The sequence below is a fragment of the Mustelus asterias genome, chromosome 22, assembly GCF_964213995.1.
Source record: "Mustelus asterias chromosome 22, sMusAst1.hap1.1, whole genome shotgun sequence".
Classification (NCBI taxonomy): domain Eukaryota; kingdom Metazoa; phylum Chordata; class Chondrichthyes; order Carcharhiniformes; family Triakidae; genus Mustelus; species Mustelus asterias.
The window spans coordinates 56,771,215-56,793,698 of record NC_135822.1 but is presented as its reverse complement, the minus strand read 5'-3'; the positions used below and the strand labels follow the sequence as shown (position 1 = coordinate 56,793,698).

The 22,484-nt window shown below is 48.8% G+C and overlaps 1 protein-coding gene across 1 annotated transcript in view; it reads right to left on the bottom strand.

The window, feature by feature from the left end:
• LOC144509701 (myoferlin-like) overlaps window positions 1–22,484 on the bottom strand; it is a 182,650-nt gene that overhangs the window by 40,260 nt on the left and 119,906 nt on the right. Inside the window, exons 39-44 of the mRNA XM_078238482.1 lie at window positions 19,869–19,964; window positions 17,835–17,963; window positions 13,646–13,801; window positions 10,791–10,882; window positions 9,251–9,421; window positions 7,570–7,718 (exon numbers count right to left, since the gene is read on the bottom strand). Coding sequence (XP_078094608.1) covers window positions 7,570–7,718; window positions 9,251–9,421; window positions 10,791–10,882; window positions 13,646–13,801; window positions 17,835–17,963; window positions 19,869–19,964 — 793 coding nt within the window. The remainder of the gene's footprint in view (window positions 1–7,569; window positions 7,719–9,250; window positions 9,422–10,790; window positions 10,883–13,645; window positions 13,802–17,834; window positions 17,964–19,868; window positions 19,965–22,484) is intronic.

The window sequence follows — 22,484 nt, the reverse complement described above, 5'->3', positions numbered from 1 at the left end:
ACCTCAGACTTTTATATCTTTTTCTCGATGGATGAGAGAATGTCTGGGGTGCGTGGGGTCCTTGATTATACTGGCTGTGTTTCTCGAGGCAGCGGGAAAGTGTAGACAGAGTCAATGGATGGGAGGCTGGTTTGAGTGATGGACTGGGCTATGATTGAGTTTTTCTGGTCTGAAATGCGCTGCCTGAAAGGGCAGTAGATCCTTCAGACCAGAATTGGGTAAATGTGCAGGGCTCTGGAGCAAGGCCCGGGGGAGGTTGGACAAATTGGATAGCTTTTTCAATGGGCTGGCACAGGCACGCCAGGCCGAATGGCGTCCTGCGGTGGTATGTAGCATCCCTCATCCTCAGTTCAACCCGTAACGGCACAACCTCCATCACGGGCAGGTCCCAAATCCTCTCTTGCCGGAATAGGTGTCGGACCCCCATGCTGTTGGCACCAACCTGACTCACAACGGCCGTCCGGCCAACTTGCACCGCCCCCACTGCCCAGCAAGGTGTCGAAACTGCTGTGGCAACATGTTCAAGTCTGAAGTTCTGGATAGTGATGGTGGAGTCTCCACCTTTTATTCCACTGCATGGAATCCATCCCCCCACCACTCTGCCGACCCGTCAATGATGGGTGTCGAAGAGTTTACAGATTGATATTCAACCTGTTTTGGCTGCGTTATGGACACACCTTCCTTGGCCATCAGGGCTGGAATTTTACCGGCACGTTTGGCCCCGATTCTGGGGGCGGGCGAGGCTCGGAGAACGGCATTTTCTGTTAGCCTGGGAGCGGGATCGTACGAACCTCTGGCGGACAAGCCCATAAGATATCCGCCCCAAGTCCTGGAGTTCCAGGGCAGGGACGCTACATATTGTATCACAATAACTCTTTGTAACATCCCTTGAAGTTAAAATAGGAAATACGGAACGCACCTCCCCCACTCCCACGTTTAGTGACAGAATTGACCTCCAGTCTATATCTTGTTCAGTTTGGACATTAGTGTACTTTTAAGAGATTTTTTATTTAAAACATGATTTCTCACAGCCTCACTGATGTCACTGTTAGCGGGCTGACTACGATGAGTCCTTTTATTGCGACTTAAGTGGCTTAAATGGGGTTGTTTGTGTTTACTCTGGGATTAGTTTTACGATCCTGCATTGTTAGGTGGACGGTCATGTGTTTTTGGACAGTTTTTTTTTCCCCCCAGTTAGTTTAAGGTTTCATTTTCAGTTCTGAGCTGGGGTTGAGTTTGAGTTTTGAAAGGGACAGCAAGCTCAAAAAGAAATGTTTTCCCTCTCTCCCTGTTGTTTTTGAAAATTCTGTTGGTTAGCTGAGAACAAGAACTGAAGGGTGAAAACCTGCTGTTGTTGGGGGCTGGACCAGAGTTTCTCTGGTGTTTTGGGAAGCTGTCTTGCCTTCAAACTGTTCGGAGCATTTGACTGCAGAATTCAACTAATGGCCTCGATCCCGGTATCACGTGAGCATTAGTCTCTGCTGTGTTAAACCTGTGAGAAGGGTCTTTTGTCGATGGGAGGTTTTGGTTTTTGATTGGGACAGCTTATATATGTCCATTAAGGGTTAAGCAGGATCATAATAGGTTGTTTCCTGTTTATAAGTGATAAAAATTCTTGCTAATTGTCTTCCGAGACATGTTAAGTATATTCTTAAATAGACTTTATTTGATAAAAGCTCCCTAATGGGTCAAGAACAAAGAACAAAGAACAAAGAACAATACAGCACAGGAACAGGCCCTTCGGCCCTCCAAGTCCGCGCCGCTCCTCGGTCCAGGATTGAATCCTGAATCCAGGATCCCCGCCCAATTTTCCAGCCTATCTACATACTAATATCCTATCCAACGAGCTGTCCCTCACAGCTACGATGCTTTGTTCATCACAACCTAGTAACTCACCCCCACCCCCCCATTCCAGACTATGTGATCTCCAGGGAGAGGCGAAAACCCAGAGTGAAAACCCCAGGGCCAATATGGGGAAAAGAAATCTGGGAAATTCCTCTCCGACCCCCTGAGGCGATCGAAACGAGTCCAGGAGATCACACTGGCCCTGATCGGAAAATGCTTCCCAACCCTATTCATTTCCACTTCCACGAACACCATATGAATTCCCTGCCCCCGAGACAGGTTCCCAACTATCCGCAGTCTCGCTCTGTACTGGCACCAGCAAGATGATCATAGAATGAAACCTTGAACGAGAAACAAAGAACAATTAGCCCGCGCCGCTCCCTGGTCCAAACTAGACCACTCTTTTGTATCCCTCCATTCCCACTCCGTTCATATAGCTGTCTAGATAAGTCTTAAACGTTCCCAGTGTGTCCGCCTCCACCACCTTGCCCGGCAACCCATTCCAGGCCCCCACGACCCTCTGTGTGAAATATGTCCTTCTGATATCTGTGTTAAACCTCCCCCCCTTCACCTTGAACCTATGACCCCTCGTGAACGTCACCACCGACCCGGGGAAAAGCTTCCCACCGTTCACCCTATCTATGCCTTTCATAATTTTATACACCTCTATTAAGTCTCCCCTCATCCTCTGTTTTTCCAAGGAGAACAACCCCAGTTTCCCCAATCTCTCCTCATAACCAAGCCCCTCCATACCAGGCAACATCCTGGTAAACCTCCTCTGTACTCTCTCCAAAGCCTCCACGTCCTTCTGGTAGTGTGGCGACCAGAACTGGACGCAGTATTCCAAATGCGGCCGAACCAACGTTCTATACATCTGCAACATCAGACCCCAACTTTTATACTCTATCACTTGAATCATAGAACATAGAACATAGAACAGTACAGCACAGAACAGGCCCTTCGGCCCACGATGTTGTGCCGAGCTTTATCTGAAACCAAGATCAAGCTATCCCACTCCCTATCATCCTGGTGTGCTCCATGTGCCTATCCAATAACCGCTTAAATGTTCCTAAATTGTCTGACTCCACTATCACTGCAGGCAGTCCATTCCACACCCCAACCACTCTCTGCGTAAAGAACCTACCTCGGATATCCTTCCTGTAACTCCCACCATGAACCCTACAGTTATGCCCCCTTGTAATAGCTCCATCCACCCGAGGAAATAGTCTTTGAACGCTCACTCTATCTATCCCCTTCATCATTTTATAAACCTCTATTAAGTCTCCCCTCAGCCTCCTCCGCTCCAGAGAGAACAGCCCTAGCTCCCTCAACCTTTCCTCATGAGACCTACTCCCCAAACCAGGCAGCATCCTGGTAAATCTCCTCTGCACTCTTTCCAGCGCTTCCACATCCTTCTTAGAAATCATAGAAATCATAGAAACCCTACAGTACAGAAAGAGGCCATTCGGCCCATCGAGTCTGCACCGATCACAATCCCACCCAGGCCCTACCCCCATATCCCTACATATTTTACCCACTAATCCACGCATCCCAGGACACTAAGGGGCAAATTTAGCATGGCCAATCAACCTAACCCGCATATCTTTGGACTGTGGGAGGAAACCGGAGCACCCGGAGGAAACCCACGCAGACACGAGGAGAATGTGCAAACTCCACACAGACAGTGACCCAAGCCGGGAATCGAACCCAGGTCCCTGGAGCTGTGAAGCAGCAGTGCTAACCACTGTGCTACCGTGCCGCCCATATAGTGAGGTGACCAGAACTGCACACAATATTCCAAATGTGGTCTCACCAAGGTCCTGTACAGTTGCAGCATAACCCCACGGCTCTTAAACTCCAACCCCCTGTTAATAAAAGCTAACACACTATAGGCCTTCTTCACAGCTCTATCCACTTGAGTGGCAACCTTTAGAGATCTGTGGATATGAACCCCAAGATCTCTCTGTTCCTCCACAGTCTTCAGAACCCTACCTTTGACCCTGTAATCCACATTTAAATTAGTCCTACCAAAATGAATCACCTCACATTTATCAGGGTTAAACTCCATTTGCCATTTTTCAGCCCAGCTTTGCATCCTATCTATGTCTCTTTGCAGCCTACAACAGCCCTCCGCCTCATCCACTACTCCACCAATCTTGGTGTCATCAGCAAATTTACTGATCCACCCTTCAGCCCCCTCCTCTAAGTCATTAATAAAAATCACAAAGAGCAGAGGACCAAGCACTGATCCCTGCGGCACTCCGCTAGCAACCTGCCTCCAATCCAAAAATTTTCCATCCACCACCACCCTCTGTCTTCGATCAGATAGCCAGTTACCTATCCAATCGGCCAACTTTCCCTCTATCCCACACCTCCTCACTTTCATCAGAAGCCGACCATGGGGGACCTTATCAAACGCCTTACTAAAATCCATGTATTGACATCAACTGCCCTACCTTCATCAACACACTTAGTTACCTCCTCAAAAAATTCTATCAAATTTGTGAGGCACGACTTGCCCTTCACGAATCCGTGCTGACTATCCTGGATTAATCCGCATCTTTCTAAATGGTCGTAAATCCCATCTCTAAGGACCTTTTCCATCAATTTACCAACCACCGAAGTAAGACTAACCGGTCTATAATTACCAGGGTCATTTCTATTCCCTTTCTTAAACAGAGGAACAACATTTGCCATTCTCCAGTCTTCTGGCACCATCCCCGTGGACAGCGAGGACGCAAAGATCAAAGCCAAAGGCTCTGCAATCTCATCCCTTGCCTCCCAAAGAATCCTAGGATACATTTCATCAGGCCCAGGGGACTTATCGACCTTCAGTTTATTCAAAACTGCCAGGACATCCTCCCTCTGAACATCTATTTCCTCCAGCCTATTAGCCTGTAACACCTTCTCTTCCTCAAAAACATGGCCCCTCTCCTTGGTGAACACTGAAGAAAAGTATTCATTCATCACCTCGCCTACCTCTACTGACTCCATACACAAGTTCCCACTACTGTCCTTGACCGGCCCTAACCTCACCCTGGTCATTCTTTTATTCCTCACATAAGAGTAAAAAGCCTTGGGGTTTTCCTTGATCCGACCCGCCAAGGACTTCTCGTGTCCCCTCCTAGCTCTCCTAAGCCCCTTTTTCAGCTCATTCCTTGCTAACTTGTAACCCTCAATCGAGCCATCTGAACCTTGTTTCCTCATCCCTACATAAGCTTCCCTCTTCCTTTTCACAAGACATTCCACCTCTTTCGTGAACCATGGTTCCCTCACTTGGCCATTTCCTCCCTGCCTGACAGGGACATACCTATCAAGGACATCCAGTATTTGTTCCTTGAAAAAGTTCCACTTTTCATTAGTTCCTTTCTCTGACAGTTTCTGTTCCTAACTTATGCCCCCTAATTCTTGCCTAATTGCATCATAATTACCTCTCCCCCAATTGTAAACCTTGCCCTGCCGTACGGCCCTATCCCTCTCCATTGCAATAACAAAAGACACCGAATTGTGGTCACTATCTCCAAAGTGCTCTCCCACAACCAAATCTAACACTTGGCCCGGTTCATTTCCCAGTACCAAATCCAATGTGGCCTCACCTCTTGTCGGCCTATCCACATATTGTGTCAGGAAACCCTCCTGCACACACTGCACAAAAATTGCCCCATCCGAACTATTTGACCTACAAAGGCTCCAATCAATATTTGGAAAGTTAAAGTCCCCCATGACAACTACCCTGTGATCCCCACACATATCCATAATCTGCTTAGCAATTTCTTCCTCCACATCTCTATTACTATTTGGGGGCCTATAGTAAACTCCTAACAACGTGACCGCTCCTTTCCTATTTCTAACCTCAGCCCATATTACCTCAGTGTGCAGATCCCCCTCGAAGTGCCTTTCCGCAGCCGTTAAACTATCCTTGATTAACAATGCCACTCCTCCACCTCTTTTACCAACTTCCCTACACTTAGTGAAACATCTATACCCCGGAACGTCCAACAACCATTCCTGTCCTTGTTCTACCCACGTCTCCGTAATGGCCACAACATCGTAGTCCCAAGTACCAATCCACGCCCCAAGTTCATCTACCTTGTTCCGGATGCTCCTTGCATTGAAGTAGACACACTTCAACCCACCTTCCTGTCTACCGGTACCCACCCTTGACCTTGATACCTTCCCCAATACCTCACCACCCTCACTGACTTCTGGACTACAACTCCTTTTCCCACTCCCCTGACAAATTAGTTTAAACCCCCCTGAAGAGCCGTAACAAATTTCCCTCCTAGGATATTGGTGCCCCTCTGGTTCAGGTGCACCCCGTCCTGTTTGTACAGGTCCCACCTTCCCCAGAATGTGTTCCAATTATCCACGTATCTGAAACCCTCCCTCCTCCACCATCCCTGCAACCACATGTTTAACTGCACTCTCTCCCTGTTCCTCAACTCGCTATCACGTGGCACCGGCAACGTACCAGAGATGACCACATGTTTTGTCTTGGCTCTCAGCTCCCAGCCCAGCTCCAGAAATTCCTGCTTTAAATCCCCGTCCCTTCTCTTACCTATGTCATTGGTACCAATGTGTACCACGACTTGTGACTGTTTCCCCTCCCCCTTCAGAATCCGGAAAACACAGTCTGAGACGTCACGGACCTTGGCATCCGGTAGACAACATACCATCCGTGAGTCTCTTTTGCTGCCACAGAACCTCCTATCTATCCCTCTAACTAACGAGTCCCCAATAACTATTGCCCTCCCGCTCTGCCCCTTACCCTCCCGAGCCACAGAGACGGACACAGTGCTGGAGATCCTCTCACTGCGGCTCACCACTGGTATGTCATCCCCCTCAACCGTATCCAAAGCAGAATACTTGTTGCTAAGGGGAACGACCACCGGGGATCCCTGCACGGACTGCTTCCTCCCAGCCCCTCTCACCGTCACCCATCTGTTTTCATTCCTCGGAGTAACTGTATCCCTAACACTTCTGTCTATGGCCACCTCTGCGTCCCTAATGATCCTAAGTTCATCCAACTCCAGCTCCAGTTCCCTAACACGGTTTTGGAGGAGCTGCAGATGGGTGCACTTCCCACAGGTGTAATCAGCAGGGACACTGTCATCGTCCCTCACCTCAAACATAGTGCAAGAGGAACATAGCACTGCCTGCACACCCATCCCCTCTAGATACCTTGCCAGTACCAGGTAGAAAGTGCAGAAATGAATTTAAACTCACCTCTGCTCGCCCTTACTGCCTAAGCCCTGTGAGCCAAAGCCTTATAGCTCACACTCTGCTTCCCACTCACTCCCCTGCCCGCTCCCGATGCTGCTGCCGCTGTATACTGCAGCCTACCTTTTATACTTCGCGCGCTTAAAAAACCCTTCCCAGACTCCTTAGCAGCCCACTTCCAGTTTTCACTTTAAACTTAAAATTCTACTGCAAAAGTAAAGGCCAAAAAAAAACACACACTAGCTGACTAATTAAATAAATAAACAATTCAATTAATCTCTCACCAGCACTGCTGCCTCCAATCACTCCCTCTCAGCTTGCTCCAGTGGAACAATCATACCTGAAGTGAAACACCTCATGCCAAACGTATGATTCAAGCGGGGCTCATAAAACACTTTGGAGTTTCTGTCTTGAACCTTAACAGGAATGAGCTCAGATTCTGAGTTCTGCCACATGATGTGCCCCCGTAACAACCACAACCGCGTCACGTCCCAAGCTCCTTACCAAAGTCACTCAGGGAGAACTCCCTGTCACCGATGGAGATCTTTTGCCCGTTGCTACGGAAGACGGGCATGGTGTAGTTCTTCAAGCTGCTCAGGTTATTCAGCAGCTTTATCGGGGTCAACTGGTCACGCCACTGAGTCGAGCCAGCTCTGTGGAGAGAAAGAAAGATCCCAAATACAACCACTTCCTCCCTCTTGCCTTGAGAAAAAAAGTGCGCATTCCTTCTCCCCCCGCAACACGCACCGAGAGACCTCAGACAACTTTGCTCCCCCAAATCTCCTGTCCTCCCTGTCATACACCTCTAAAAGGAACGAGATTTTTTATTTATCAATGTCACAAGTAGGCTTACATTAACACTGCAATGAAGTTACTGTGAGAATCTCCCACAGTCCGGCGCCTGTTTGGGTCACACTGAGGGAGAATTTAGCACCTAACCAGCAGGTCTTTCGGACTGTGGGAGGAAACCGGAGCACCCGGAGGAAACCCACGCAGACCCCCTAGCGCTGTGAGGCAGCAGTGCTAATCACTGTGCCACCGTGCCATCCAGATGCAGCCTCGAAGACAATAACTTATATTTCTGTTGATAGTGCCGCACTCCCTCAGCACTGACCCTCTGACAATGCCGCACTCCCTCAGCACTGACCCTCTGACAGTGCCGCACTCCCTCAGCACTGACCCTCTGACAGTGCCGCACTCCCTCAGCACTGACCCTCTGACAATGCCGCACTCCCTCAGCACTGACCCTCTGACAGTGCCGCACTCCCTCAGCACTGACCCTCTGACAATGCCGCACTCCCTCAGCACTGACCCTCTGACAGTGCCGCACTCCCTCAGTACTGACCCTCTGACAGTGCCGCACTCCCTCAGTACTGACCCTCTGACAATGCCGCACTCCCTCAGTACTGACCCTCTGACAGTGCAACACTCCCTCAGTACTGACCCTCTGACAATGCCGCACTCCCTCAGTACTGACCCTCTGACAGTGCGGCGCTCCCTCAGTACTGACCCTCTGACAGTGCGCCCCTCCCTCAATACTGACCCTCTGACAGTGCAGCACTCCTTCAGTACTGACCCTCTGACTGTGCAGCACTCCCTCAGTACTGACCCTCTGACAGTGCGGCACTCCCTCAGTACTGACCCTCTGACAGTGTGGCACTCCCTCAGTACTGACCCTCTGACAATGCCGCACTCCCTCAGTACTGACCGTCTGACAGTGCAGCACTCCCTCAGTACTGACCCTCTGACAGTGCAGCACTCCCTCAGTACTGACCCTCTGACAGTGCGGCACTCCCTCAGTACTGACGCTCTGACAGTGCGGCACTCTCTCAGTACTGACCCTCTGACAATGCAGCGCTCCCTCAGGACTGACCCTCTGACAGTGCGGCACTCCCTCAGTACTGACCCTCTGACAGTGCAGCACTCCCTCAGTACTGACCCTCTGACAGTGCAGCACTCCCTCAGTACTGACCCTCTGACAGTGCAGCACTCCCTCAGTACTGACCCTCTGACAGTGCAGCACTCCCTCATTCCCTTCCCACATTACAATCGGGATCACAGTTCACTGGCTGGTGGTCATGGAAGGCGCTATATTAATACAAGCCTTCCTTTGATATAAATGCCAGTTGTTCTTGCGCAGCAGTGTGTGGGTCTTGCGCTCACTCTGACGCTTGCACTGACTCACGTGCAGTATGTCCGCGGCAGCCCACAATGCGCCCCGAACCGGGACAGGAAGCGGTTTTCCAAGTCGACCACCGTCTCTCCGATTTTGTCATCCTGGCTCACCAGATCGTAGTCGTAGACAGCAACTTTGAGATCTTTGTTGAGCGGAATGGTGGCTTGGAGTTGGAACATTCTGGGGAAAGAACTTCCACTGTTAGAAACAATCTCTCCTTTTAAAATCCCCAGTCATAGAATCCCTACAGTGCAGAAAGAGGCCATTCGGCCCATCGAGTCTGCACCGACCACAATCCCACCCAGGCCCTATCCCCGTAACCCCATGCATTTACCCTACCTAGTCCCCCTGACACTAAGGGGCAATTTAGCATGGCCAATCCCCCCAACCTACACATCTTTGGACACTAAGGGGCAATTTAGCATGGCCAATCCACCCAACCTACACATCTTTGGACACTAAGGGGCAATTTAGCTTGGCCAATCCACCCAACCTACACATCTTTGGACACTAAGGGGCAATTTAGCATGGCCAGTCCACCTAACCTGCACATCTTTGGACACCAAGAGGCAATTTAGCATGGCCAATCCACCCAACCCACACATCTTTGGACACTAGGGGGCAATTTAGCATGGCCAATCCACCAACCTACACATCTTTGGACACTAAGGGGCAATTTAGCATGGCCAATCCACCCAACCTACACATCTTTGGACAATAAGGGGCAATTTAGCATGGCCAAATACGTGTCCATTTGTATCCATATCTCCGTACAGTTATTATGAAAATCGAATTCAACTGTGATGACTTAGACAGTGGAATAGCTACTTGGTTGGGGGGGGGGGTGGGGTGGTGGTGGTGATATCGGGACAGGGTCTGCTGCTGTCAGTACGAAACTGAACCCAGCAAGAGTGAGGAGGGTGGCACAGAGGTTAGCGCTGTTGCCTCACAGTGACAGGGACCCGGGTTCGATTCCCGGCTTGGGTCACTGTCTGCGTGGAGTCTGCACATTCTCCCCATGTCTGCGTGGGTTTCCTCCGGGTGCTCCGGTTTCCTCCCACAGTCCGAAAGATGGTGGATGGGCCAGGTTAAATTGCCCCTTAATGCCAGGGGGACTAGCTGGGGTAAATGCATGGGGTTACAGAATCATAGAATCTACAGTGCAGAAGGAGGCCATTTGGCCCATCGAGTCTGGACCGACCACAATCCCATGAAGGCCCCATTCCCTTAATCCCTCATATTTACTCTGCTAACCCCCCCTAACACTCGGGTTGATTTAGTATGGCCAATCAACCTAACCCACACATCTGTGGACTGTATAGGGATAGGGCCTGGGTGGGATTGTGGTCAGTGCAGACTTGATGGGCCGAATGGCCTCCTTCTCCACTGTAGGATTCTACGATTAGGAGAGAGACCAGGAGACTGGCACTGCCTGCGAGAGTGTACCAGGGCTGATTGTAAAATAGGAAAAGGGAGTGAGAAAGGACAGGGAGAACCATCACATCCTCTCAGCTTGGTTTGTGGATTAAAAACTGAAGAAACAACTTACTTGCCAAACACAGGATTGAGGGTATTGGCGATGTAATGCTCGCGATCATCGACTCGCACCTTTCCAAGAGAGATTTTGATGTAGGGGTCACACTGCCAAAAAAAAAGAGGTACAGTCAATGTAAAACATCGTTGATGAGTTCTTCTTGTTGAGAGCTCCCTCCTTCATCAGAGCTCCCTCAACCTGCAAATACTAGCAGATTAGTCCACCAATCCAACTCCTAAGGCCCCATGGCACTTCACAAGTGACGCAATGGCCTAGTGGTATTATCGCTAGATTATTAATCCAGAAACTCAGCTAATGTTCCGGGGAACCTGGGTTCGAATCCCCGCCACGGCAGCTGGTGGAATTTGAATTCAACGAAAAAATGTCTCCGGTTTCCTCCCACAGTCCAAAGATTAGGTTGATTGGCCATGCTAAATTGCCCCTTAGTGTCAGGGGGATTAATAGGGTAAATGAGTGGGGTTAGGGGGATCGGGCCTGCATGGGATTGTGGTTAGTGCAGACTCGATGGGCTGAATGGCCCCCTTCTGTACTGTAGGGATTCTATGATTCTATAACAATAATGGCAATAATAGGGGTTGTATAGAATTCTTAGTATGAGGCCTTTCATTTTAATTTTATTACAATAAGTAGACTAGGTTAAGGTAATTATAAAGTGTCTTATATATAGTGAGAATTCACAATGTGCCTGGAACAAAATATACAAAGATATTATAAACTGCAAAGGTATTATAAACTGTAACCACAAATTAACCAAGTATTATAAACTTTAACTGTATTTTCAATATTGTGAGCCTTGGCCAACTTCATTCTGAATGCAGCATGATGGGAAACCCGGGCCTATTCTTTTAACACAGAAAGGCAGCTTCTGTTTTTGGATACGCGAAAGCAAGTTTAGTAGGCCTGGTATATAAGGGAGTGGATTCATTCATGGATAGCGAGGCTGGAGAAGTCTCGCAATCTGATAAGGCGAGGCCAGATTCGGACAGGGAATGACTCCTTTTGCCGATTAAAGATTCACAGCTGCAAGCAGTGGCCTTGGTTACCGGAATTGACGTGGTTAGGTTTCCTGGGTAACGAGGGAGGAACCTACAGGGGCAATGAGCTAACGATTTCTTATTCCTGTTGACAGGTGGAATGTTATTGGCTAAGGTGTAATAATGTGTAATATTGTAATTGGACCCTCTAGTCTGATTGATGAGGCTGGGCGGGATATTGAAATGTTCAGAATAATACAACAATTTCACAATTGTGAAACGAGCTCACAGTCAACCCTCATTGACTGTGTCTCTCTCCTGATGCATGCGTTAGCAAATAAATTCCTTTTCATTCTTTAACTATACACTGCTTTTATGTCTATGTATTGGTTGAGTGAGGTCAACTAAATACAGGGCACCCCGGTGGGACACCTCAGAAAATTCCTCTTCCAAGTGGTTTTAAAATGGCTAATCTGGCTGAGAGTTAAGCATGCTGGGATTTTTGGTCAACTTGTAATTAAAACCAGATGTTGGTCGTAAAGTTAGTCCGAGTCAGGGATCTGGTCTGGAACTGGAACTGGGATCTGAAGCTTCCTGTGCTGACCAAATATGGGAAGTTGCTACCTTTCGACAACTTGGTGGCATTGCATTTTATTGCCTTTACATGAGAGACGTGCAGTTTGGACTAAGCATAATTGCATAGTTTACAAGTAATTTCATTGGCTGTTCAAGCCATGTGATCGGTTTCTGATTACACAATTGGCTGGATGACAGGGAATCTTCTGGAACAAGAAGGAATTTGTAGAAAAAAGACATGTGCAATCCTTTGTTTACCAACGTAACTCAATAGAAATTCACCATTGTAAGAAGTGTGCCCTGAAGGAACTCTTCAGAGAAAACTATGAAGATAGATTCTACATTGGGAATATTTCTGACTCAGTAGTATCTATTTTTCTTAAATAATTAAAGTGAAAGTTCAGTTCAAGTTAATGTCCAGCTAAGACTTAAAGTTCAATAAAAGAGTTGAAGAGTTGCATCTGTTTAAGTGTTTTTTTAAGTTTATTTATTAGTGTCACAAGTAGGCTTACATGAACACTGCAATGAAGTTACTGTGAAAGTTCCCCAAGTCGCCACACTCCAGCACCTGTTCGGGTACACTGAGGGAGAATTTAGCACCTAACCAGTACATCTTTCGGACTGTGGGAGGAAACCCACGCAGACACGTGGAGAACGTGCAAACTCTTTTAACACAATGGAGCACAGAAAGGCAGCTTCTGTTTTTGGATACGCGAAAGCAAGTTTAGTAGGCCCGGTATGTAAGGGAGTGGATTCATTCATGGATAGCGAGGCCGGAGAAGTCTTGCAATCTGCTAAGGAGAGGCCAGATTCGGACAGAGAATGACTCCTTTTGCCGATTAAAGATTCACAGCTGCAAGCAGTGGCCTTGGTTACCGGAATTGACGTGGGTTAGGTTTCATGGGTAACGGGGGAGGAACCTACATGGGCAATGAGCCAATGGTCTCCCACGCCTGTTGACAGCTGGAATGTTATTGGCTAAGGTAATAATGTGTAATATTGTGATTGGATCCTCCAGTCTGATTGACGAGGCTGGGCAGGATATTGAAATGTTCGGAATAATACAACAATTTTACACTGATTATTCAGCCAGACGGTGACTCAACCTGGCACTGTGAGGCAGCAGTGCTAACCACTGTGCCACTGTGCCAAGTTGGTACCTAATGTGTTAAATAAAGGGAGATTGTTGAATGAATTAAAGAATCGGTTCCTGTTCTTGTTAGTCTCATTATACTGGGATGTTTGGAGGGTGTTTAAATTAATAGCTGAGTAATATGCGTAAAAGCGGCTAACACATACCGTCCCGGACCGATCCTTTGGCTGGAGGCTAAGAGCACGGACAATGTAAACCCTCACTAAGCAGATCTGAGGCTCACTGGAAGGAAGTTGTCGGAACTGCGATGGAGGGAGAGGCTTTGAAGGATCTTCTGGAAGAGGGTAGATTCGAAATGACCCCTAAAAAAAAAATCAAAATTCGGAGACAGTAAAATCACAATCATAGAATCCCTACAGTGCAGAAGGAGGCCATTCGGCCCATCGAGTCTGCACTGACAACAATTCCATAACCCCATGTACTTACCCTAGCTAGTCCCCCTGACACTGAAGGGCAATTTATCACGGCCAATCCACCTAACCTGCACATCTTTGGAGTGTGGGAGGAAACCGGAGCACCCGGAGGAAACCCACGCAGACATGGGGAGAATGTGCAGACTCCGCACAGTGACCCAACGCCGGAATTGAACCCGGGTCCCTGGCGTTGTGCCACCGTGCCGCCCAAGCAGGATGACATAAAATTCCCAAGGACAGTATGGCACAAGAAAAGATTATTCAGCCCATCATCAAAGCCCATCAAAGGCCCATTCGCGCCACACAGGTGCCCAGGAAAGGACCATCTCCAACAAGAGAGAGAATCTAAACCATCTCCCCTTGACATTCAGCGCCATCGCCATTGCTGGATCACATACCACAATCCTAGATTTTACTATTGACCAGAAACTGAGCTAGACCCAGCCATATAAAATCCTGCGGCGAGTAACTCACCTCCTGACTCCCCAAAGCCTGTCCACCATCTCCAAGGCACAAGTCAGGAGTGTGATGGAATACTCCCCAGCAACACTCCAGAAGCTCAACACCATCCAGGACAAAGCAGCACACTTGGTTGGCACCATTCACCATGTTAAACTTTCACTCTCTTCCCTGACACACACTGGCAGCAGTGTGTACCATCTATTCTACAAGATGCATTGCAGTAACCCACCAAGAGTCCTTGAACAAGACCTTCCAAACCCCTGTCTCCTACCATCTAGAAGGACAAGGGCAGCAGACACATGGGGAACACCACCACCTGCAAGTTCCCCTCCGAGCCACTCACCATCCTGACTTGGAAATATATCGACCGTTCCTTCACTGTCGCTGGGTCAAAAATCTTGGAACTCCCTCCCTAACGGCACCATGGGTGCACCTACAACACACAGACTACAGGGGGTTCAAGAAGGCAGGCCATCACCACCTTCTCATGGGGCATTTAAGGATGGAAAATAAATGGTGGACTAACCAGTGACGCCCACATCCTGCGAAAGGATTTTAAAAATCAAGCTCTCCCACCAACATTCCCGACCTAGATTCAAACAATTGAACCTCCAAAAGAATCGTAGAATCCCTACAGTGCAGAAAGTGGCCATCGAGCCTCCATCGCCAACAATCCCACCCAGACCCTATCCCCGTAACCCCATGTATTTACCCTGCTAATCCCCTGACACTAAGGAACAATTTAGCATGGCCAATCCACCTAACCTGCGCAGCTTTGGAGTGTGGGAGGAAACCGGAGCACCCGGAGGAAACCCACGCAGACACGGGGAGAACGCGCAAACCCCACACAGACAGTGACACAAGGCCGGAGTTTGCACGTTCTCCCCGTGTCTGCATGGGTTTCCTCCGGGTGCTCTGGTTTCCTCCCACAGTCCAAAGATGCGCACGTTAGGTGGATTGGCCATGCTAAATTGCCCCTTCGTGTCCAAAGATGTGCCGGTTAGGTGGATTGGCTATGCTAAATTGCCCCTTCGTGTCCAAAGATGTGCCGGTTAGGTGGATTGGCCATGCTAAATTGCCCCTTAGTGTCCAAAGATGTGCCGGTTAGGTGGATTGGCCATGCTAAATTGCCCCTTAGTGTCCAAAGATGCGCAGGTTAGGTGGATTGGCCATGCTAAATGTGTGGGGTTGTGTGGATAGCACGGCGGGGAGGGCCTGGGTAAGATGCTCTTTCGGCGAGTCGGTGCAGGCTCGATTGGCCAAGTCGCCTTCTTCTGCGCTGTCGGGGTTCTTTGTTTTTCAGCCTGTAACAGGGGATTGGCAGGTAACAAACTCAACTTGCATTCATGCAGTGCCTTTTGCGGCCTCGGGATTTTTAAAGGCACCACTGAAGCACTTTTGAAGCCATGAAGGAGACGCGGCCAATTTGCGCACAGCAAGATCCCACAAACAGCAATGCGTGGCAGAGGCTGAAACGGTGGCCCCGGGATTCCAGGGCCCAGCTGAGAGGGCAGACGGAGCTTTGGACTGGTTCTGAAAAAGGGGAAAGGGCAGCGCTCTGTCAACCAGGGGGAGCCAAAAACAATGTCAATGAAAAATGAACTTTCATTTACCCAGGATCCGCAACTTGTGCCCGAAAACTAGAGGGTGTAGGTTTAAGGTGAGAGGGGAGAGATACAAAAGGGTTCAGAGGGGCAGTTTTTCCACACAGAGGGTGGTGGGTGTCTGGAACGAGCTGCCAGAGGTAGTAGTAGAGGCGGGTACAATTTTGTCTTTTAAAAAGCATTTGGACAGTTACATGGGTAAGACGGGTATAGAAGGATATGGGCCAAATGTGGGCAATTGGGACTCGCTCAGTGGTAAAAACTGGGTGGCATGGACAGGTTGGGCCGAAGGGCCTGTTTCCATGCTGTAAACCTCTCTGACTCTATGACTTTCTGATTGCGGGGTGAGACTGTGACCAGCTGAGTCACGGGTAACACGGAGAGTACCCGAGACTTCCCAATAGGATGGACACAATGGGAGTGCCCTGTACGCCTGGCAAGTTACTCAATCTCAAAAACAACCTCTTAAACTCTGGGCCACATTGGATTAGCCCAGGAGAAAAAAAAAGAGACAATATTACATGTCTGGCTGGAGGAGCTGACTGGGCTGAAGTGTGACATGCTATCGTCCCAAGGTACAAACATTCAGCTGCATTTATATAGCACCTTCAACACAGTCGGTCTACACTTCCCACTGCCTCGGGAAAAGCAGCCAGCATAATCGAGGACCCCACGCACCCCGGATATTCTCTCTTCCACCTTCTTCCGTCGGGAAAAAGATACAAAAGTCTGAGGTCACGTACCGACCGGCTCAAGAACAGCTTCTTCCCTGCTGCTGTCAGACTTTTGAATCGACCTACCTCGCTTTAAGTTGATCTTTCTCTACACCCTAGTTATGACTGTAACACTGCACTCTGCACTCTCTCCTTTCCTTCTCTATGAATGGTATGCTTTGTCTGTATAGCGCGCAACAAACAATACTTTTCACTGTATCCCAGTACATGTGACAATAATAAATCAAACAATACTTTTCACTGTATCCCAGTACATGTGACAATAATAAATCAAACAATACTTTTCACTGTATCCCAATACATGTGACAATAATAAATCAAACAATACTTTTCACTGTGTCCCAGTACATGTGACAATAATAAATCAAACAATACTTTCCACTGTATCCCAGTACATGTGACAATAATAAATCAAACAATACTTTTCACTGTGTCCCAGTACATGTGACAATAATAAATCAAACAATACTTTTCACTGTATCCCAGTACATGTGACAATAATTGTAATGACTTTAATCAGGCAATTGAGGTGGGCCTGTTAGAATATGAATTCCCTGATTAAGGGCCAAATTGATGGGTCAATGAGGGAGCCTCTTGCTTTGTACTTAACCGAGAGTGGCAGTTCCTCTGGGACTCTGAGGGCCCTATTTTATCATTTTGATTCCAGTTGCTGGGCGGATTTGAAACTGGGAGTGTTTCAGATCCGACTTTTAGACCCGTTCTCAGGCGCCCCCACACGCACTCTGCCCTGTGAAAATATCAGCGATTCCGAATCGCGCTGCGGAAGCCTGTGGGCGGGGTTTAACACGCCCGAAATCCTGCAGCTCCGATTGGAGTCTCCAACTGCGCTTGTGCAGAAAGAAAGTGATAGAATGCTGCTCCCCTGCCTCATCCCCTCCCCCGGGCCGGATAATGCCTCCCCCTGGCCCCCACAGACATTGCCCCACCCCCACAACACTACTGACCCTCCTATCCCCCGCCACCCAGATACCGCCCCCCCCACTGATCTCAGGCAGAGTGGCTGAAGACCCCCCTCTTCCCCCAGCCACCCACGGCATCTTTAGAACTGTCAGCGGCTGAAAGGGGTGATTGAATGGTCACCCAAGCTCCTTTACTGATTACCTTAAATTCACCCACAACCATCGGGTCCTCGATTTCCCCATACACTTTCCCTCGGTACAGTCTGAAGGTGTGGCAGAAGTCTTGAAGCCCCTTGAATTGAGGCACATCTTCAAGAGGGCATGGATAAATCTGCATATGGGAGACAGAGAGATGATGGACAGAGAGAGAGAGATGTTAAACACAGTGAGAGCGCGAGAGACGAGGGTGACACAGTGGGTTAGTGCTGCTGCCTCACAGCTCCAAGGACCCGGGTTCGATTCCCGGTTTGGGTCACTGTCTGTGTGGAGTTTGCCTCAGCTTGTGGGGTTCAAATACCCCATGAGCACAGCGCACAGACCAGGGACCCTCACCCCCTCTTCCTTCATAGCTCAGGAAGCATTAACTTACTCACATGCAAGGGGAGGAGTTTGTGTGGAGAACTTCTGGGAAATGTGAGGAGTGTACCTGGCCTCAGTGGACAAAACTGTCTCATCCGATCAACATTGCAGATTGGTAACTCATTGGCATTGATGGAAGATAGACATACCCCAATGCCTCATAGGATTGGTGCAGCACAGGAGGAGGCCATTTGGCCCATCATGTCTGTGCTGGCTCTCTGTCAGAGCACACTGTGTTCCTACTCACTTGCCTTTCGCCTGGAGCCGCGAAATTCTTTTCCCTTCAGATAATTGGCAATTCCCCTTTTGAACTACCACAGGAAGTAGTTGATGCCAAAACATTGAATGTATTCAAGAGGCGGCTGGATATAGCACTTGGGGCGAATGGGATCAAAGGTTATGGGGAGAAAGCAGGATTAGGCTGTTGAGTTGGACGATCAGACATGATTGTGATGAATGGCGGAGCAGGCTCGAAGGGCCGAATGGCCTCCTCCTATCTTCTATGTTTCTATGATTCTGTCTCCACCACTCTCTCAGGCAGCGCGTTCCGTATTCCAACCACTCGCTGTGTAAACGCTTCTTTTGCCAATCAGTTAAATGGCTGCCCTCCAATTCTCGTACCTTCCACCAACAGGAACAGTTTGTCTCTCTCTCTCTCTCTCTACTGTGCCGGGAACCCCACGGGATTTTGAACATCTCCATCAAATCCGCTCTCAACCGTCTTAACTCCAAGGAGAACAGTCCCAGCTTCTCCAATCTATCTACATAACTGAAGACCCTCTTGGGGGGATGATGGCCTCGTGGTATCGCTAGAATGTTAATCCAGAAACCCAGCTAATGTTCTGGGAACCCAGGTTCGAATCCCGCCACGGCAGATGGTGGAATTTGAATTCAATAAAAAATATCTGGAATTAAGATGACCCATTGTCAGAAAAACCCATCTGGTTCACTAATGTCCGTCAGGGAAGGAAATCTGCCGTACTTACCGTGTCTGGCCTACATGTGACTCCAGAACCAATGTGGTTGACTCTCAACTACCCTCCAAGGGTAACTAGAGATGGGCAATAAATGCTGGCCAGCCAGCGACACCCATGTCCCACAAATGAATAAAAAAGAACCATAGCATCTTTCCCTGGAACCATTCTCCTGCACTCTCTCTCCAATGCCTTCACATCCTTAAAGTGTGGTGCCCAGAACCGGATACAATACTCTAGTTGAGGGAAAACCACTGTTTCATACACGGTTTATGCCCATAAGGGTTGGTGTTAAGAATTAATGGGCCTTTTAAAAGCTGAAAACTGGGACTTACTAATAAAGAGGCAAAGAAAAGAAAGTTGGATGCTTCTCATCCTCAACAGTTCCATCCCTCTCTCTGTAGCCAGTCTTGAGTCCCACGTATGGGGATTTCCCCGCCACTGCAGGGGAATGGTACCCAAAATTATTCTGTTAAATCTCCCTGCCCTAGGCTGGGACAAGACTGCTGAGGGATTTGAAATCGAGGATGAGGATTTCCAAAGACGGGGCGTCGCAAGATCAGGGGCCCTCGTGAGTCAACGAACGCAGGGTGAGGGGTTGACTGCTGACATTTGGCCAAGACCATTGTAATGCCCCAACAGTCAGAGGAATAGCGCGGCCCACAGATGATAAATCCTCTTGCCTTTATCGTATCGTAACCCTGCGTCACGTAGTCCGTGTAATCGTACTCCCCAGTCGAGGCGTAGAACTTACACCACCAATCGACAATGTGGTCTTCCTTGAAAAAAGCAAACAGAAACATATTATCGGTGTTATGTTTGCGGCAAAGGCTTTCCAAAGCAGGGTTTGAATACAGAACAAAGCTGTCAGATTCCATTCTCAGTGAATCTCAAGCATGCAGGAGGAGGCCATTCAGCCAACCGTGTCTGTGCCAGCTCTTTTAGAGAGTTCTCCAATTAGTCTCACTCTCCCAGCTCTCTCCTGTAAGGTTTTCAAAAAGAACAAAGTCCAGCACAGGAACAGGCCCTTCGGCCCTCCAAGCCCGTGCCGATCATGATGCCCGAACTAAACAAAAAAAACCTTCTGCCCTTACTCGGTCCGTATCCCTCTATTCCCTCCCTATCCATGGACCCATCCAGATGCCTCTTAAATGTTGCTAACGTGCCTGCTTCCACCACCTCCTCTGGCAGCGCGTTCCAGGCACCCACCACTCTCTGCGTGAAAAACCTCCCTCCGCACATCTCCCTTAAACTTTCCCCCCTCTCACCTCGAACCTGTGCCCCCTTGCAATTGACACTTCCACCCTGGGGAAAAGCCTCTGACTATCCACCCTGTCTGTGCCTCTCATCATTTTGTAGACCCTCTATCAGGTCTCCCCTCAACCTCCGTCTTTCCAGTGAAAACAATCCCAGTTTATCCAACCTCTCCCCATAGCCGACACCCTCGAGACCAGGCAGCATGCTGGTGAACCTTCTTTGCCCTCTCTCCAAAGCTTCCACGTCCTTCTGATCGTGCGGTGACCAGAACTGCACGCAATATTCCAAATGTGGCCTAACCGAGGTTTTATATAGCTGCAACATGATTTCCCAACTCTTGTATTCAATACCCCGGCTGATGAAGGCAAACATGCCATACGCCTTCTTAATCACCTTGGCCACCACGTTTAGGGAACATTTCCTTCTCAACTATTTTTCCAACTGTCCTTTTGAAAGTTATTATTAAATCTGCTTCCACTGCACTTTCAGGCAGTGCCTTCCACATCACAATTCACTGCGTCAAAAATAATTCTCGTCACCCCTGTCAACACTTCTGCCAGAGGAACGGTTTTTCAGTACCTATTCGATCAAACTTCCCTCACGGTTTTGAGCACTTCTGTCAAATCCCCTCTAAAGCTTCTCTGCTGTGAGGGGAACAATTTTCATAGAATCCCTACAGTGCAGAAGGAAGCCATTCGGCCCATCGAGCCTGCACCGACCACAATCCCACCCAGGCTCTATCCCCGTAATCCCACATATTTACACTGCTAATTCCCCTGACACTAAGGGACAATTTAGCATGGCCAATCAACCTAATCTGCACGTCTTTGGAGTGCGGGAGGAAACCCACGCAGACACGGGGCGAACATGCAGACTCCGCACAGACAGTGACCTGAGGCGGGAATCGAACCCGGGTCCCTGGCGCTGTGAGGCAGCAGTGCCAACCCACTGTGCCGCCTTTGTTTTCAGTTCTCAGAAATTTCAGTTCTGCCAATCCCTCCACTTTAAGTCTTGATGTCGGAAGCGGCAGACTTTACACTTGGAAATGGCGCATTTGTAAACAGAATTCACCGAGGCTCCTGTGACAGCATCTTCCAAATCGGCAATCTCTACCATCTAGAAGGACAAGGGCAGCAGACACATGGGGAACACCACCACCTGCAAGTTCCCCCTCCAAACCACTCACCATCCTGACTTGGAAATATATCGGCCGTTCCTTCACTGTCGCCGGCTCAAAATCCTGGGACTCCCTCCCTAACAGCACTGTGGGTGTACATACTATGATGTTAGTGTCCCTTTAAGAAAGGTTTTTTAAAAAATCATGCTCCCAGCCTCAGGCGATTTTTAGTTTCGTTTTGGCTGCAGTGTCAGAAGCATGGCTGAAAAAAGTCTCTCTCTCTCTCTCTGTTTTGAAAGTTTTACCAGTTAGCTGGTAAATCTTGTTTGCCTTCCTGCAGTAAAAAAGTCTGTGTTTCTGGAGAGCTGAAGACCACAAGCTGCTCTGGGTTTTCAAGATCATTTGAAATCAGCATTCAACCCAGGGAATTAGAAATAGAAATAGAAATCCTACAGTGCAGAAGGAGGCCATTCGGCCCATCGAGTCTGCACCGACCACAATCCCACCCAGGCCCTACCCCCCCATATTTTACCCGCTAATCCCTCTAACCTACACATCCCAGGACTCTAAGGGGCAATTTTTTAACCTGGCCAATCAACCTAACCCGCATATCTTTGGACTGTGGGAGGAAACCGGAGCACCCGGAGGAAACCCACGCAGACACGAGGAGAATGTGCAAACTCCACACAGACAGTGACCCGAGCCGGGAATCGAACCCGGGACCCTGGAGCTGTGAAGCAGCAGTGCTAACCACTGTGCTACCGTGCCGCCCCTGGAATAGATTCCAGCATCATGTGAGCTTCCGCCTGTGCAGTGATAAATCAGTTTGAAGGGTTTTGTTTATTGGCTATTGGTTTTGATTAGAACATCTTATATATATATTGGTTAAAGGGTTATACATTAAAGTGGTTATTTTGTTTTTGCT